The sequence below is a fragment of the Penicillium maclennaniae genome (genome assembly GCF_028827695.1).
Source record: "Penicillium maclennaniae strain IBT 15551 chromosome Unknown utg000007l:1.0-4884863.0:1.0-4888362.0, whole genome shotgun sequence".
NCBI classification, from domain to species: Eukaryota; Fungi; Ascomycota; class Eurotiomycetes; order Eurotiales; family Aspergillaceae; genus Penicillium; species Penicillium maclennaniae.
This window is the reverse complement of record NW_026623219.1, coordinates 109640-124989: the sequence shown is the minus strand read 5'-3', so window position 1 is coordinate 124989 and position 15350 is coordinate 109640. Positions and strand designations below refer to the sequence as shown.

General features: G+C 54.2%; 7 protein-coding genes across 7 annotated transcripts; 4 read left to right on the top strand and 3 right to left on the bottom strand.

Annotated features, from left to right (window-relative positions):
• Window positions 1-401: 401 nt before the first annotated feature.
• Window positions 402-4200, bottom strand: N7477_007248 (putative MATH and UCH domain protein; the record flags this gene model as incomplete). Its single annotated transcript, XM_056968911.1, has 3 exons — window positions 402-1693; window positions 1747-3825; window positions 3894-4200. 3 exons carry the CDS (start codon window positions 4198-4200, stop codon window positions 402-404), a joined length of 3678 nt encoding a protein of 1225 aa, XP_056818943.1.
• Window positions 4201-5237: 1037 nt separating this feature from the next.
• N7477_007247 (deoxyhypusine synthase) lies at window positions 5238-6705 on the bottom strand (the record flags this gene model as incomplete). The annotated part of the gene is made up of 3 exons (XM_056968910.1): window positions 5238-6125; window positions 6197-6411; window positions 6690-6705. The coding sequence occupies 3 exons, from the start codon at window positions 6703-6705 to the stop codon at window positions 5238-5240; spliced, it is 1119 nt and encodes a 372-aa protein (XP_056818942.1).
• Window positions 6706-7359: 654 nt separating this feature from the next.
• N7477_007246 (uncharacterized protein) lies at window positions 7360-7810 on the top strand (the record flags this gene model as incomplete). Its single annotated transcript, XM_056968909.1, is given in 2 exon segments — window positions 7360-7513; window positions 7530-7810. The coding sequence occupies 2 exon segments, from the start codon at window positions 7360-7362 to the stop codon at window positions 7808-7810; spliced, it is 435 nt and encodes a 144-aa protein (XP_056818941.1).
• A 499-nt stretch (window positions 7811-8309) lies between these two features.
• N7477_007245 (uncharacterized protein) lies at window positions 8310-9450 on the top strand (the record flags this gene model as incomplete). Its single annotated transcript, XM_056968908.1, has 2 exons — window positions 8310-8982; window positions 9068-9450. 2 exons carry the CDS (start codon window positions 8310-8312, stop codon window positions 9448-9450), a joined length of 1056 nt encoding a protein of 351 aa, XP_056818940.1.
• A 7-nt stretch (window positions 9451-9457) lies between these two features.
• Window positions 9458-10330, top strand: N7477_007244 (uncharacterized protein; the record flags this gene model as incomplete). The annotated part of the gene is made up of 1 exon (XM_056968907.1): window positions 9458-10330. The coding sequence occupies one exon, from the start codon at window positions 9458-9460 to the stop codon at window positions 10328-10330; it is 873 nt and encodes a 290-aa protein (XP_056818939.1).
• Window positions 10331-10361: 31 nt separating this feature from the next.
• Window positions 10362-13241, top strand: N7477_007243 (SANT/Myb-like DNA-binding domain-containing protein; the record flags this gene model as incomplete). Its single annotated transcript, XM_056968906.1, has 4 exons — window positions 10362-10827; window positions 10883-11172; window positions 11228-12396; window positions 12443-13241. 4 exons carry the CDS (start codon window positions 10362-10364, stop codon window positions 13239-13241), a joined length of 2724 nt encoding a protein of 907 aa, XP_056818938.1.
• A 248-nt stretch (window positions 13242-13489) lies between these two features.
• Window positions 13490-15181, bottom strand: N7477_007242 (cation diffusion facilitator family transporter; the record flags this gene model as incomplete). Its single annotated transcript, XM_056968905.1, has 4 exons — window positions 13490-13890; window positions 13957-14780; window positions 14834-14884; window positions 14934-15181. 4 exons carry the CDS (start codon window positions 15179-15181, stop codon window positions 13490-13492), a joined length of 1524 nt encoding a protein of 507 aa, XP_056818937.1.
• Window positions 15182-15350: the final 169 nt, after the last annotated feature.

The window sequence follows — 15350 nt, the reverse complement described above, 5'->3', positions numbered from 1 at the left end:
CGCTTGACATTTGAGCGTCTCATGTGTATGTATAGCTCTGGCAAGTTGAAAAGCATCTTCTTTCAATTGGGTGGATGGCGCATATGGACATATACCTCGTTAGATTCTTTCAATGTCAAAAAAACGTTCAATTCAGCGTCTAACGTAATGTTACACATGTATGTCTATGTATGACGTGTATGTCCATCAATAGTGGCGTGCAGTGATAGCCAAAATGAGAAGTAAATAACTCCAAAAAAAACAACAAAAACAACACTCGCCTTTGCCCCGACTGACCAGTCGCTAATTGATTCAAGAAAAGATCTCGTGCTGCAATGGCCACTCCATGGTCTTGTGCACATGAAAACAGACCGGGCTTGAAAGCCAGAATGCTCCAAAACTCCGCAGTGCTTCGGACCCTGCTAAGTCCTGTAAATTTTGATGACACTCTTGATGGTCTTGCGACAGATCGGACACAGATCCACCTGCTTGGCACAGGTCACGCAAGAGCAGACGTGGCCACAGTCGCAGAAAACGGCGTTTTGCTCCTCGGAATAGCAAATTTGGCAGAGATCCGTCTCTTCATCAGCCACCTCCCAGTAGCTGATGCCCTTGCCGTGTCGCTTGCCATCCTTATAGCCGCCGACATACTTGTTGCCCGTCTTCTTTTCGACATAGGTGCCTTGTCCGTGGCGCACATCCTCGACCCAATCACCGTCATAAGTATCACCTGTCGGATATTCCATCTTGCCTGAACCATAGCGCTGTCCGAAGACAAAGTCGCCCTCGTAGACGGTTCCCGTGCCCGAAAAGTGCTTGCCGTGACCATGATAGTATCCCTTCAAGATGTCTCCGGTGTAATAGTCGCTGGTGAAAGTGGCCTCGATCGTCTTGGTACCGGTGAAGCCTTGAATCGGGTGATTGCGCGATTTAGCCCACAGGTATTGGACCAGGCGATCAGGGCTTGAGAACAGGCCAGAGACGCTAAGCTGGGAGCGCTTCTCTTTGCTCAACTTGTCTCCAACGATGAGACAAGAGCCATGGGGAACGACAACATCTAGGAAATTATCGGCCGGGGACACGGTCGTCACGGTGGTGCCATCAACTCGCTTCCACATAAGGAAATCTCGGCGGATGGGCCACTTCAGGTGCTTCCGAATGGACGCCTTGACATTGGCCTCGAGCTTGGAGAAAAAAGAGCCCACCGTGCGAAGAACCTGATCGTCTGCGTCGAATATCTGGATGAAATAATACGCATGTCCGACCGGCAGTGTCACCTCTGGTTCGGTAGAGCTTGCAATTGCAGGCTCTAGTACAGGAGTCTCGACATGCGCGAATGTGGGGGCTGCGCCAGAATGACTTGTTTCAAAAGTATTAGAGGAGGCGCTATCTGTGACTTGCTGATCGTGGGCCGCGACCACAGCAAGGACAGCATCATGCTCAGCTCTCTCTTCCGTGAAAGCGTCAATGTCGGGAGATGAGGTCGCAAGCGGAGGTGAAGAAGACCCGTTCCTAGTAGCGTCCAGATTTTCGGCTGTTGGGACAACAACCTCATGAATACCACTGGAAGAGCTAGCAACAGCGTCTCCATCGGTCTCAGATAATTGTGGTTCGGGGCTGCCCGAAATAGCCCGCTCAATGATAGATTCCTCAGTTTTGTCTTCAGCTGTTGACAATGAAGGTGGATCCGGAATCGCGAAAAATTTGGCATCCTCTGGAATTGATACATTAGTGAGACCTGGCAAACAGGTACGGACTTACACTTACCTTCTGAGATCGTTTCCATCCAAAATCGAAGAGTGCCACCAGATGCAATCAAGGGAGCATTCATGTCTGAGATCAGGTCAAACGCAAGGGTAGGCCCGCATTGAGCGCGAGTGTGCCCGATGTGCCAAAGACGTACGCGCTCAGGTCCAACAAGCTCCTGTCCGGCCGATTTCCACAAGGAGAGCTTCTTGCGGAGCTCAGCAATGCGGGACGATCGAGGCAGATTCATATACATGACACCGTTGGCCTTCTGAGAATGAGACATGAGATCGTAGGTGTCAAAGAGGCTAGGCAGATGACCATACTCTCTCGTGGAGTACACTTCGACCTGAACATCATCCTTCACTAGCGCCGCATCTTTGACTGGGGCAAACGGATAGACACCAGTCTCATAGTACTGTTTCATAGGCTCTGACACCTCCCAAGGCCCCTGAGGACCAGGCAGGAGCTCTGACACCATGTCACTGCGCACATACATGGCCACCACGGGGACATCATGGCCCTTCTTGTAATCCACAGTCTGTGAAGCATCAATACCAAGATGAGGGCCCATTGCAGTCTTTTGGGTTAACCATTCAACGCGGTTGTCACTGCCATCGTCGAATGCGAGCCATTTGGTTCCTGGACCGGCGGGACGAAGAATGCTGAAGAACTTGCCCGAAGTGCGACGGCCACGGTGAACAACATAGCCATAGAGAACATATTTGCCGCCTTGGCCGTCGGCCATATAAGGCGCCAGATCCAATTCCTCATCTAGGTCCACCTTGTTGAAACACAACTGCCAGCGCATGGCCTTATCCAGGGTATGGCGGCCAAGTTCTATATGAAGCACAGGCGGGAGTGTCCAAGAGCCGGGCTTCTTTTCCAGATATCCCTTCACAGCCTCACCAGTGGACTTGACCTCATCAGCCCGAACACAGATACGAGAGTTGAAATCTGTGGGAAGTGTGTTGACAGAATCCGAGTCTGGAGATGGGCTGTCAAAGAGCTCGGCGAGTTCCTTGCGGGCATCGGTGCCCGCCAATTCCAATTCGAGTGTCCGACGGAGGCGTTCCCAGAACTCTGAAACATCACTTGAAAATTCACGCAGATTGCGCAAGGTGGATGTAATGCCATCAGTGTCAATATACTGAAGAGATTGAGTGCGACGGCGCGACTGCCACAGGAGCCGTTGAAGAGCATCACACAGAGGCTTGGGCTTGACGTCGCAGTTGGTAAGATGTTCGAGAACATCCACCTTCTGGATAATCTTGCAGAATGGAGCAATGTGGAGCCATGAAGCCAGACCAGCGACCTCAGCACTGTGATTGATCACTGAATCACCCAAAGGACGATATCCAGTTAAAGCCAGGCTGTCCCAGGTAGGTTCGGCGTCGCTTGGGTGCCACCATAAAGACCGGGTTGGGTCATCGACCACACGGATATAAGCATCGAACGAAAGGGTGTCATTGTTCAACAAGGCACGATGTTGGCCCCGACGACGCTGATGAATCTGATCCCACGGGCCATGGAAATAAGTCCACCCCCAGTCCAAGTTGTGAGGATTGAATTGGTGGCATGAAGACTGCATCCATCCCGTTCGAGGCTCTTCGGGATTGTACACGATAACGCCAATCTGTGCCGCCACTCGCCACGGACTAGCAGGGTCATCTTGAGTGATTCGGGGGGCCGTAGTCGTAACAGGATACTGAGACATGAAATCTTCCTGCCAGGCGGCGGCATCATTTGTTGCGGGTGTCTTGAGGCTGACATCGGGGATGCTATCTTTCAACCTGACATCGGAGGTGCTCCGGCGAACCGTAAACTCGGTGTCGGGAAGAGTATCGTCCGGCGCGGGCAAAGTCGGAGAGCATTCGATGTAGATGCTTAGAGAGCCCACGTTGTTGCCGCGAGGATAGAACTTGATTCGCCACCAGTAACCTCCGATATAGGCGGCTGGGGATCGCATAACCTTGGCCCGATTGGGAGACTCTGGCGTACCCCGAACACCCTTGATAGTCCACGTCACGCGAGCTTTCTCCCCAGGGACATACTCAGGATCATCCAGGTCTCGAAAGAAATTGTTCTCCCAATACGTATCTGCCACGCTGTCAGTGATCGGCTCATCTCGTTCGTGTCAAGGAGGAAAGGATTGGGGTTGAACTCACAATCACAGGCACTATAATCGGCATCCGCGCCGTCGATCTCCTTCAACTCCTCCTCATCTGGGGTAGTTGTGTCCTCTTGGAACTCGGCCCAGTATGCATGTTCGATCTCTTCACCGGGTGAGACAGTCGGCGATGGGGTAGGAGCTCGAGGCTGCGATGGGCTCACAGGCACTGACGGTAGAACGACATTGACTGCACTTTGAATCGAATTCGTGTCGGGAGGGTTTGAAATTGAATTGGGTGACTCCAAGTTGGCGCTCGTCTCGGAGACCGACCAATTGTTCACCGGGTCTGGTGAGGGATCCATAATCCACAACTCGAGCCTCTTAAGGAGAAGATGAGGCAGATTGAAGGTCACAGTCCAGAAGCAGATCAGACCAAACTAGACGTTTAGGTCACGACCGCGATCCACCGAGGAGATAAGGATGGAAAAGACCGTCTATGATAGGCAAGCGAAAGTATATGACAGGATGAATGGGAGGGTCGGGAGTTGACAGAAGGGAGAAGTGACAGGACAGGGAAACGAAGGAATTAGAGAGTGTTGAGTGTCAAGTGCAGAGTGGAAATGGGGCAAGGGAAAAAAAAGGATGGGCACAAAAAAACGAAAGATAAGACGAGTACAGTAAGTCCGGGGGTGAGTGGGGCCGCGGTCTTTTTTCGTTGCTTTTTTCTGGTGTCCTGGTCTTATTTTGGAATTTTGGGAATTTTCCCTAAGGGGATTATCTCGGTTTCAATTCTATCGATCTGTCGGTCTGGCCCAATCATTCGATCATTCTCCCCTCATGCTTGTCTCTCATCCCTTCGCTGATGTGCCAACTGGCGGTGTCTTCCCCTCGTGATCGGCAATGAGGCAGTGGATCCGGACTCCACATAGGGAGCCAACCTTAAATGGGAATTGCTATATTCGGATGACTAACTTAGTTGACATTCTCGAAAATCCTTTCCTTGCCACTGATTTGCCACCTTGTGGACCTTGTACGGTGGCCGATTATCCGATGAGCCGGCTATCCCTGCGATTGGTCTCGTCCCTGTCCAAAGCCAAACAAGGGAAAAAAGGAAAGAAAAAAAAGAAGAATAGGGGGGTGAAGATACCGTAACAACAGAGACAACTTCAGTTGTCAGGCTGTAGCATCAACGTCATTTGCTTGTGTGAGATGGGATATATCTGAGCGCGTGTGCACGGGAGATATGCTCCTCGGCATCGGTGCCGTCTTCTCTTCATGTGTGGACATGGCATCTTCATCGTCCACGAGAATCGGGCGGAGTGTCGGGATGGTCGTGATTAGTAACCAGACGTCGGGTCTCGCGGAACCCTGCATTGCCGCGTCGGCGATCCGACCGTCCTCAATTCTGAGAGCTCGGCGGCGGGGCTGCCCGCGCAAATGAGGCCGCCACAATCAATGGGAATACTGCGGTAGCCTCGGCGTACACCTTGACAGCCTGAGCATCCGTCTTGATCTTGCCCCAGCTCACAGCTTCGTCCGGTCTGGCTCCCGCATCACTCCCGTCGAACTCCTGCGCCGTGTTGACATAGACGGCGTGCTCGGCTCCGTTCCGCATGAGACACGCATTGGCGATGTGGTGCTTGACCACACCGCCGCCCAGAATGATCATGCCGGCCCGCGCTGCTCGCACCGCCATCGAATTGATGCGTCGCACATCGTCCACAATATCTACTCGGAGCCGCTGCGGCGATGACTTGTAGGTGTGGAAGTAGAGCATATCTCCTAGAGACCCATCGGTCAGGGCTGGGCAGAACACGGGGATGTTATTCTTGGCCGCCCAGTAGAGAACCGAGCCTTCGTCATTGATCTCCCTGCCCAATCTTTCGGTGATGCGACTCGGTGTCCAGTGGAGCTCATCTTCCTCATTACCCGTCTCCCGCGCCTTGAGTTTCGCCGCCTCTTGTTCCTCCAACATTGTATCCAGAATCGGCACCACCCAGTCTTCAAAGGCACAATAGTTGTTATTTGGCACCAGAAGGTTGCCAATGCGGTTGAGACCCTTGGCCCGTAGCCCGGCACCAGGTGTTGAGAACGCTCCGAGGTAGGTCGGCGCGAGGCACTTGATGATATCCTCCTCAACTCCACCTGCAGTGGTAACAATTGCTGACACGTGGTTGTGCTTGACGAGATATCGGAGGGTGTCTCGAAGGCCGGAGGAAATTAGATTGGAGGTATATCCGAGAAAAATGGTGGTTTTCTCGCCAGTCTCGGGTTGGCGGAAAGCACGCTAAAGATATATGTGAATTAATATCCTGAGAATATGCAACATGGGTGCAATTGACCGAGTCACAAGCGTACCATCTCGTTTATAATGCGGGCAGCCTCAGCAACGGCACTTCCTTGGAAGCCAGTGTTGGTCAGATTGTCGACCAGCTCGGCCACAGTGATGTCTCGGCCCTGGAACCGATCGAAGTCCACACCAGAAACTTCCTTGGTACCTTCGGGGATGGGCTCAGAGGCAAGCAGGACCGAGTCAGTCGCCGAAGCGGGGGGGTGCGGAGACGGGTTCGGGACTCATTGTGAACGAGGGAATGCAAGAGAAGAGAGAGAAGGGGAAGAGTTGATTTGAGAATTATTGCGGACTAGTGGTGTAAAAGATGCACCGGGTCCACAAGGTGGCTGGCCTCCTGCCACAATAATTGATGCTGGAGGGGTTGGGTTAGGACTCTCGAGATATTTTTTTAAGCGGGGAAAATGTTATCGTCAGGCACATGTTGACACCTGAGGCAATCAATGGTCTGACCGAGTCTGGCTACCTTTGCAATGTGTCAAATGAGCTGAGTATAGGGACTTGGGACAATGGGCATTTGCCCATTAAGGGTTTGACAGATGGCCTTGACTCTACTGATAATGCCCGGACGCTTACTGAGCGGATACTGAGTCTAGACAAGGACGAGCAAAAGGAACAACATCACGCATGGGCGGAATGATCAAAAAGGCAGACCTTGGAAAGAATGGCGAAATGTGGCTCATACTGTACATTAGGCCACAATACGAACATAAGCCGGGTCTGGAGGGACTTATAATTGGGCACGTATTTCTTCGATCGTCACCATTGAAGCAGATCGTTTCTCCCGATCGAGCCCTTGCGAGACCCATTTCCGTGCACCCGGGTCGACCCTTTGCCTGTGTCAGGTTTGCCACACGTGATCTTCGAACACGCGGGTATGGCCATACTGTAGCTGTGGCCTGAGCCAGTCTTTCAACGTGGTTTGTCACTTTGAATATGAGAGTCATGGCGGAACCACATATCCCCTCGCCCCCGCATAACGTGCATACGTGCCTGGCTCGCCCGCTGCAGTGAGGCTTACTTTTTTTGACCCCCCCCATTTAGGGGGACCCATCTTCACGTGGCCCGTGCATGCACGGTCACGTGCGACCCCCAAATTAGTATTGGAATCTTCATTCCCTGAAGCTCTTCAACTCACCCGCTCCAGGTCATCCCAGAGCATGACCTGGTAATGTCGTCTCGATTTCCCCTTTCGTCCGGGTTTAACTCCCGTGACCGCTCTCCACCGCGCTTCGGGGACCGTCGCGCGCCTGTCGGTCCCCGTGGCCCTGATGACGGGAGCCCTTCATTTGACAGGGAGCCCCCCCCGTGGCCCCCGAGCTCTGGTTGATTCTCCTAGAGGGGGCTTTGGTGGTGGTCGGGGTCGCGGCTATGGTCGGGGTGATTTTAGAGATCGTGACCGTGACCGTGACCGAGACATGCGAGACCGCGACCGCGATCGCGACTTTCGAGACAATCGCGATGCGCCCCCATTCCGCCGCGACATGGATCGGGACTGGGGACGCCGGGACCGTAACTTCGACCCTCGAGATGCGCCCCGAATGGGCTTTGGCCGCGGCCGATCACGTTCCCCTACGCGCGACTTCCGTGACTTGAGAGATCCCCCCCGGACGAGATTTTGACTTGGTTCGCATGCGACGCAACTCCCGTGACAGTCTATTATCGGCATCATCAGGCGGCCCCGACGGCCCGCCCTCCAGTGGCGGTCATCCACGCGGTGGCTCTTTGCGAGGACGTGGACGTGGGGATTGGGAAGGAGGCCGAGGTCGAGGCCGTCCAACATACATGGATGATCGAGAGCCGCCATTCCGACGAAGAAGTCGCTCCCGCGATGTATGGCGGGACCGAGGTCGAGATCGTCCGGCTGATCGTGAACGAGAGCGAGAGATGGATCGCGATCGTTTGCTCGACCGAGAGCGCGAGCGGGATATCCGCGAGAGAGATCGGGACCGCGACCAAGAGCGACGGGAGCGATTTGACCGACGGGATGATTGGGATCCTCGGCGCCCCGATCGTGATGATCGGGAAAGGCCCTTAGAGCCCTGGAAGCGGGAACGAGCCCCGAGCCGAGCCTCCAGTCGTGGTCCGATCAGCTTGATCAACCCTTCAAATCCCAATACCATGCCACTGCCAACAGGTCCTCCTACGCGTGACCGAATGCCAGACGTCCCTTTCTTAGACCAGGCCCGAAAAGCATCAGTTGTCTCCGGGTCAGCCGGAATAGAAACCCGACGTGATAGCGAACGCTCCGAACCCGCCACTCTTCGCCCTGAAGCTCCCAAAGATCTGGACACCATCTCTCAACACTCACCACCTCCATCCGCTCCTCAGGTTCCTGCTTTTGGCTCTGTTTCTGCTCCCATATTGCCTCTACCGACAGACAAAGGCCCATCTGAAGGGCGGCCGATCAATGAATCTTTCCCGCAGATTGAGAAAGATCGATCAGATGGACCACGTCGTCCATCATTGCAACCTCCGACGGGCCCGAGAGCCGAACGAGTCGAGCGGTCTCCAGATCCTATTCTCTATTCCTCGGATGGCGGCCACCAGAAAGATGAACGATCTCGTGCTGCCCAATTATCTACTCATGTCTCGGACCGATCTCCACCAACAGCTCCAGCAGCTATGGTCAAGCGTGATTCTATTTCCAGCCATGGCGAAGTGCAGAGAATGACGAAGCCGACCTCAATGAACATGTCTCCCAACTTTGCACGACTTCCCCCGCCGGGCCCGCGAGCTTCATCCCGGGAAACTTCCATCTCCCCGAGAATGCAGTCATCAACAATTCCCACGGGTCCACGAGCATACCACCCAAGACCGGCCGCTTCACCGAGGGGGCCGAATAAAGCTAACAAGCCCTGGGCTCACCCAATGTCCAGCCGTGCACCATCTGTGTCGAGTTTGCCCCCCCAAAAGGGATGCCGACGAATATAATGGCCTTCTTCCGGTCGACGACAAACCGCGTCAAATCCACCGACCAAGCTCGCCACTTCGAGGGCATGAAAAGGAGACTGACACGATGGCTACCGATGACGCTGAAAACCCCACCTCACCAAGTTCGCCTTCCATGAAGCTTCCCATTCGTACCAGCCCCGCGCCTGTGCCGGTTTCCACCGTGGAGGCTCCAAAGAAGGGAAAATCAGAGCAGGGTGAGAACGAAGACTCTGCTCCAATCCCCGGCTTTGGGCAATCTGACGAGGAGGAGGAAGAGAACGTGGTTTTCAATCAAGAATACCTAGAGGAGCGAAAAGCAGATTTTTGAACGAGACATGCAACTCCTGCGAGCTGAGATGCCGCCACCCCCTTTAGAAGATCCCATCATTGTTTCCTTGTTGCTTCGAATCCAATTGCTGGGTATGCTCGCCCATGAAGAGGAACAGCAGCCACCCTCGCCGCAATTACCAGTCTCCCTTCCCTTTCTATCAGTCGAGCAGGAAGAGACTTCACATGCGCCAGGTAATGAGCCTGTGGTCACATTCGACCCATACCCCAAGCCGGAGCAGCACGAACCTGAGGCCCAGACAGAGGCTGTCGTTCGCACTGCAGAGTCAGACCCTCAGATCACGATTGAGAGTCTACCTTTTCTGAATTCTGGCCCTCCTACTCCTCTTTCCGATTTGGAAGTATGCCGCGAAAATGTTCTAATTCAGGAGCGCCTCAAAAACACCTTCTCCAGCGAGCTTTCCAAGAAACAAAAGGCAATAGCGAAGAAAAATGCCGTGCTTCGGGACGAATACATGTCTTATTACAAGCCCTGGCGTTTGGCGATTTGGGAGTTGGACCGTTTCAAGGACAAGAAGCCAATGACTCCGGGCCCTGCATCGCCACCCGCCCCCCCGGCTCCTGTGTCCCCTGCACCCACACAAGAAGGACGCGAGAGTCGACGATACAAGGGAAATAGCGAGCTTGACTTCCTCAATGCGCTGCGAGCCTCCGAAATTTCTGCGCAAGAAGAGCTAGAACGACGCAGAACCAAAATGGCGACGGCTCGCCCTGACTTGAGCCGCGAGGCAATCATTCCAGATATGCTAGAGCGTGAGGAGGAGATTGCTCGCATTTACAAGGATGTAAACAATATCGTCGAAGCCCGCCATGCTTTGGATGTCTTCGGCTTTATCCCCCCCTCGAAACGACTTCACTGAGAAGGAACACGAGATTTTCACCAATGCCTTCATGGCGCACCCCAAGAAATGGGGTAAAATCGCCGAGTCTTTGCCCGGTCGTACTTTCAAGCAGTGTATCATCCACTACTATCTCACCAAGGAAGAGATAAAGTACAAAGCGAAACTCAACAAGCGATGGAGCCGTCGCGGTAGAGGGAAACAGAAGTCCACCCGGCCCAAATCCAATGCCCTCATTGCGGACCTGGGTGTAGTCAAGCCGGATTTCGATGGCGAGGAGGAGCCTGCTCCTGTGACCGACACTGGACGTCCACGACGCGCAGCAGCGCCGACTTTTGGCGATTATAATGAGCCCGAAGTTTCTGCCTCCGGGCGCCGAGGCCAGATCAGCAAGGATGGCGAGCTCATTGAGAAACCTGCATCCAGGCGCGGTGGTCGAACGGCCGGAGGCACTCGGGGCCCACGCCGTGGAAAGACTACTCAGCCAGATCAGAAATCACAGGGACCAACTCCGCAAAGTACCACCCCCGTTGCTGTCATGCCACAGATGGATATAAAGTGCGGATGGGATAGTGGAGACTATCGTGCCCCAGGACCGAGAACTCATTGAAAAGGAACTCAACCCGCAAATGCCGCGTTCAAGGACTGTACGGGGAAGAGCTAAGGAGGGTATGTACGTCTTCGATACAACTGAAGCGGACACTATAATGCCAGCGAAATCAATGGAGACTGGATACGGCGGTATGCAACCGACCAGTTACTGGTCTGTACCGGAACAACGAGACTTTCCCCGTTTGCTGGCACATTTTGGACGGGACTTCGAGGGTATCTCAAACTTTATGAAGACCAAGACAACGGTCATGGTACATTTTATCATCTCGTTTTTTTTTGTGCGGCATGCTGACCCCAGGAATTTAGGTGAAAAATTACTACCAGCGCCGGCTCGATTCGGGGCAGAAAGACTTTGAGGAAACTCTTCTGATTGCCGAGGATAAGAAAGCCCGTGGCGAGCCAACTGGTGCTTTGCCTGTGCCTACTTCTGCACCCAAACGCCGGTATGAGGCCACACCATCAGCCATTGTTCCTCGTCCTCTTGCTCCTCATGGGGAATTAATGACTGAGGCTGATGAGGCACGGTTTTCGTCGAAGGGCAAGCCTCTCGCCATGTCACCTCAGCCTATGCCTCTTCATGCCCGACCGATATCTGACAGCGAAAGGGGCTCGAGCCGCTACCCAGCGCTTGCACAAGCGTCCAACGCTGGTCAAGTGTCGGGCGTAACCTCTACTCTTGGCGAGGATGCTTCACGAGCGATGCGCAATCAGCCTGGGCCAGCCCATCGCATACAAGGACCGCGTCTTGGGTACTTCACCGAAGACCGCCGGGATTCAATGATGGGCCACTCGAATCCTCGAGCTCCGGACATGCAAATCCTGTCACGACAAAACCCCGGAGCACCTATACCATCAGACTTGGCCCGCATGGATCCTCTATCCGCGCAGGGCTACATGTCTACCCAGCCTCCGCCGTCGCTTCATCCTTCGTCGCATTCACGCCACCCGAGTCAGACTCAAGCCCCAGGATCACCAACACCACTTGCTCGGCCCGAGCTCGATTTCTCTACTATTCACCGTGACCCCTTCGGTCAGAGACAATACTACCAGCTCCCCGGCCAGTCAGTTGGACTCGCTCAATCACCACGACCTATTCTATCTCCTGTCAAAGACGCTCCTCGCCCGAGCGTTACACCGATTCCTGAGCCAACCTCTCGCCAGGTTCCCGCGAAGCGCTCCAATATCATGAGTATTCTCAATGATGAGCCAGAGGATCCCCAGCCACGAAAGCGAGTCGCTAGTGAACAGACAACTTCTGCCCCTGTGTCTAGCTCGTCTATATCGAGATCGGCCTACCAGAACGCTGGCTCTACTCGCCCTGATGAGGCGCTCATTTCAGGTGCTGGGCCAAAGCCATCGAGCTATTCTCAACAGAGCCAATATGCAACACCTTCGCGTGGTTATCCAGAATACTCGAATTACGGACCTCCGCCAGGGGGCTCAGGGACACCAGCGAACAACGATTGGATGGCACGGTTTGATCCTCGGGCACAACAAGCTGGCCCGCCCTCACAATCACAGCCCCCGCCGCCAAGTGGCCGTGGATCGACATCCATGGCTTCCCAGAGCTCCTTCTCGCCGTACACGTCGGGTCCGACGCAACCGTCAGGTTCATTGGGCAGCATCTCCGCTCCCTCACCCGCCCCAACACCGCCCCCAGCTTCCCAACGTTCCTCTTACCCCCCATGTCTTCTCGCAGCCGACTCCTGCACCCTCTGGGTCTCGTGAAGCACCGTCTCAGTCATCTGTATATCGCCCCAGTTCTCCCCCATCACGGGCCAGCAGTGTGGCTTTTGGCTCCCGACAGGAACAATCGACGCCTGCTCAGTCCTCGGCCAGCCTATTTGGCCTCACACCCCGCCAGCCTGCCTCTCAGTCCTCTTATGCCCCAGTCGCGTCATCCACTCCTGCTTCGTCACAAGCGCACAACCAGAGCTATCAGCAACACGTGCAGACCTTGGTCAGTGTCTCACACCAATCGCACCGCACGACCCCTGTCGGCCTGACTGGCGGGCCTCCTCAGTACGGACATAGTACTCCTCCACCCCAGGCACAGGGCGGCCGATCAATGCCGTCACTCGCGACTCTCGGTCGCTCATACACTCCACCAGCAGCCATGCATCCTCCCGGCAGCGGAATGGGCTATGCGCCACCCCCACCGGCGACATCAGGCCCGATTCCGCCCCTTCAACGGCCATCCGGTCAAGGCTCGCTGGGTGAGCCTCCTTCGGCGCCGACGCATCATCGTGTCTACAGCCAAGGATCGTCACAAAGTGGAATGCCGGGGCCGTTGCATCCAGCTTCGCAGCCGCCTCGCTAAGCCCCGGTGTCGCCGACTTATGCGTATCTCTTCTTGACCACGGGCCTTTCTCATCGTCTGGTCATGTGGAAAGGCTAGGTGTTCTTCTTATGTCGACCATCTTCTGTGATTTTTGGCATATTTGCCTGATCGTCCCATGGGGTTGTGTTTTAATGTACAGTAAGATAAATGATTGATGTATGTCATGTGTTTGATTAACTTTTGAAAGTAGCTAGTCACAGCAAACCTGGCCTGGGCGTCATAGCTAACTAACGGTCCAACTGATTCATATGGCTTGGAAGATTCCACTCATCGTAATCTAGGTGCACAAAGGCACGGTCCACGGTGGGCACGCTCTCAATAATGTACTGCAAGCTCTCACCTACATCGTGAGCGTCACGTAGACTAGTTTGTTCATGGACGACTAGATCCACTTCGACGTTGAGCTTGTCTCCTGCGTAGTATGCCTTCAGGTCTTGAATTTTCCGAATGACATGAGAGAATCGCATGGTCATGTAGAGCAATATACTATGGTCGGTGGGTGACGCCGCTGCTCCCGTCAATCGATGAATGTATTCGCCTGCCGTCCAACCCCAGTTCCACATGATGTACACCGAGAGGAGCAACCCGCCAAGTGGGTCCAGATACCACAAATTAGTGAACGAGCCGACTGTTATCATTGATATTCAGTTTAGGGCACTTTTTGTGAAAGCAAGATTGGGGGCGAGTTCCATACCGAGTGGGAAAATGATGCTGAAGGTGTTGAATACAACATCTGTCATTGCGTCTTGGGCCAGTACCTGGACACCGGGACTAGGAATGAGGCGACACCAAACCCAGCAAAATAGCTTGACCAGGACGGTTCCTGCCATCAAAGATATGGAAGGAAGTGAGAGCTCTACCACCGTATGATCCTCTCCAGCAAGTTTGTTGAAGGAGGTCAAACCCACCTGGAAGAAAGAAGTGACCATGATGACCGAGAAGACCAAGACACTCACCGGCTCCAAACGTCGGCGACTGATGGGATACTGGTTGCGGTCTTGCCGGCGGATCATGACAGTGGTCACCCACACGATGACAGTACTCAGGAAATCCAGAACGCCATCAACAAGACCCGCCAGCATTGACATAGAATTAGTGAGCACAAGGATGGCTATTTTGGAACCTAGCAGCGCAACATTCGCGGCGAAGTTGATACGAATGGCCAAGTTGATCAAATGCTCTTCCTTCTCAGGGGACATTCCACCATGCGATTCGAGATCGAGCAGAGGGTGAGTGATTTCCTGATCGTCGCCGCGTTGAAGCAAAGGCGCCGTTTCATCGGGGATTCGATAGAGATTATGCGGGGTACGCTTGATCCGGGTAGCTTTGGATTCAGGCTGTTCGGTCGACTCTGGTGGGCTATCCGGCGGCGATGGTTGGTTGCGATTGCCAGATGCATCGAAATGGCGGCATTCGTTATAGTCCTCAATGAGATTGTGGGGCACCGATGAGTCCAGGAGGCGATCAATGTAAAGATATTGGGAGATTAACGAGTTGGTGCGCTCATAGTACTGCCGTCTATGGTCAGGGATTAGAACTTCGCATCCGTCAGGAATACGCGGATCACATACACCGATCTTCGAAGGGGTTTCAACGTCTCCGGTGGTCGATAGTAACGTTGCCTTGTTCTTTGATCAGCGGGGAACGCTCGAGAGCAGTCATGCCACGCACCACTCGTAGCGGGGATTACTGTGCCCAATCAATAAGGATCCGCGTCGGAGGAAAGTTGGCGGGGAGGCGATCTCTTCGTCTAAGTCGTGCAATGCCGTAGAAGAGGTGCGACTGGGCAGGAATGTCAAGATGCGCTGTTGCCCTCTGGTGGATAATATCTCCCGCTCGGGATCCAAGCTCGGGCGGCGCGGTAGGAGTCGGGGCGATGTCGGAGGCGAGGATAACGGGAGAAAAGATTGGGAAGACATCGTACGTCTCGGAGACGCCGAGACTTGTGACGATACCGCCGAGGAGGTTCGAGGACGTTGCGTTGCACTTTGCGCGTTGTTGCACGTTGCTCGCGGCGACATTTGATGCCTGGTTCCTTAGGCCCAGTAGACGGCCACTCTGAACCCAAAGCGTAGACGGAGCGACTCC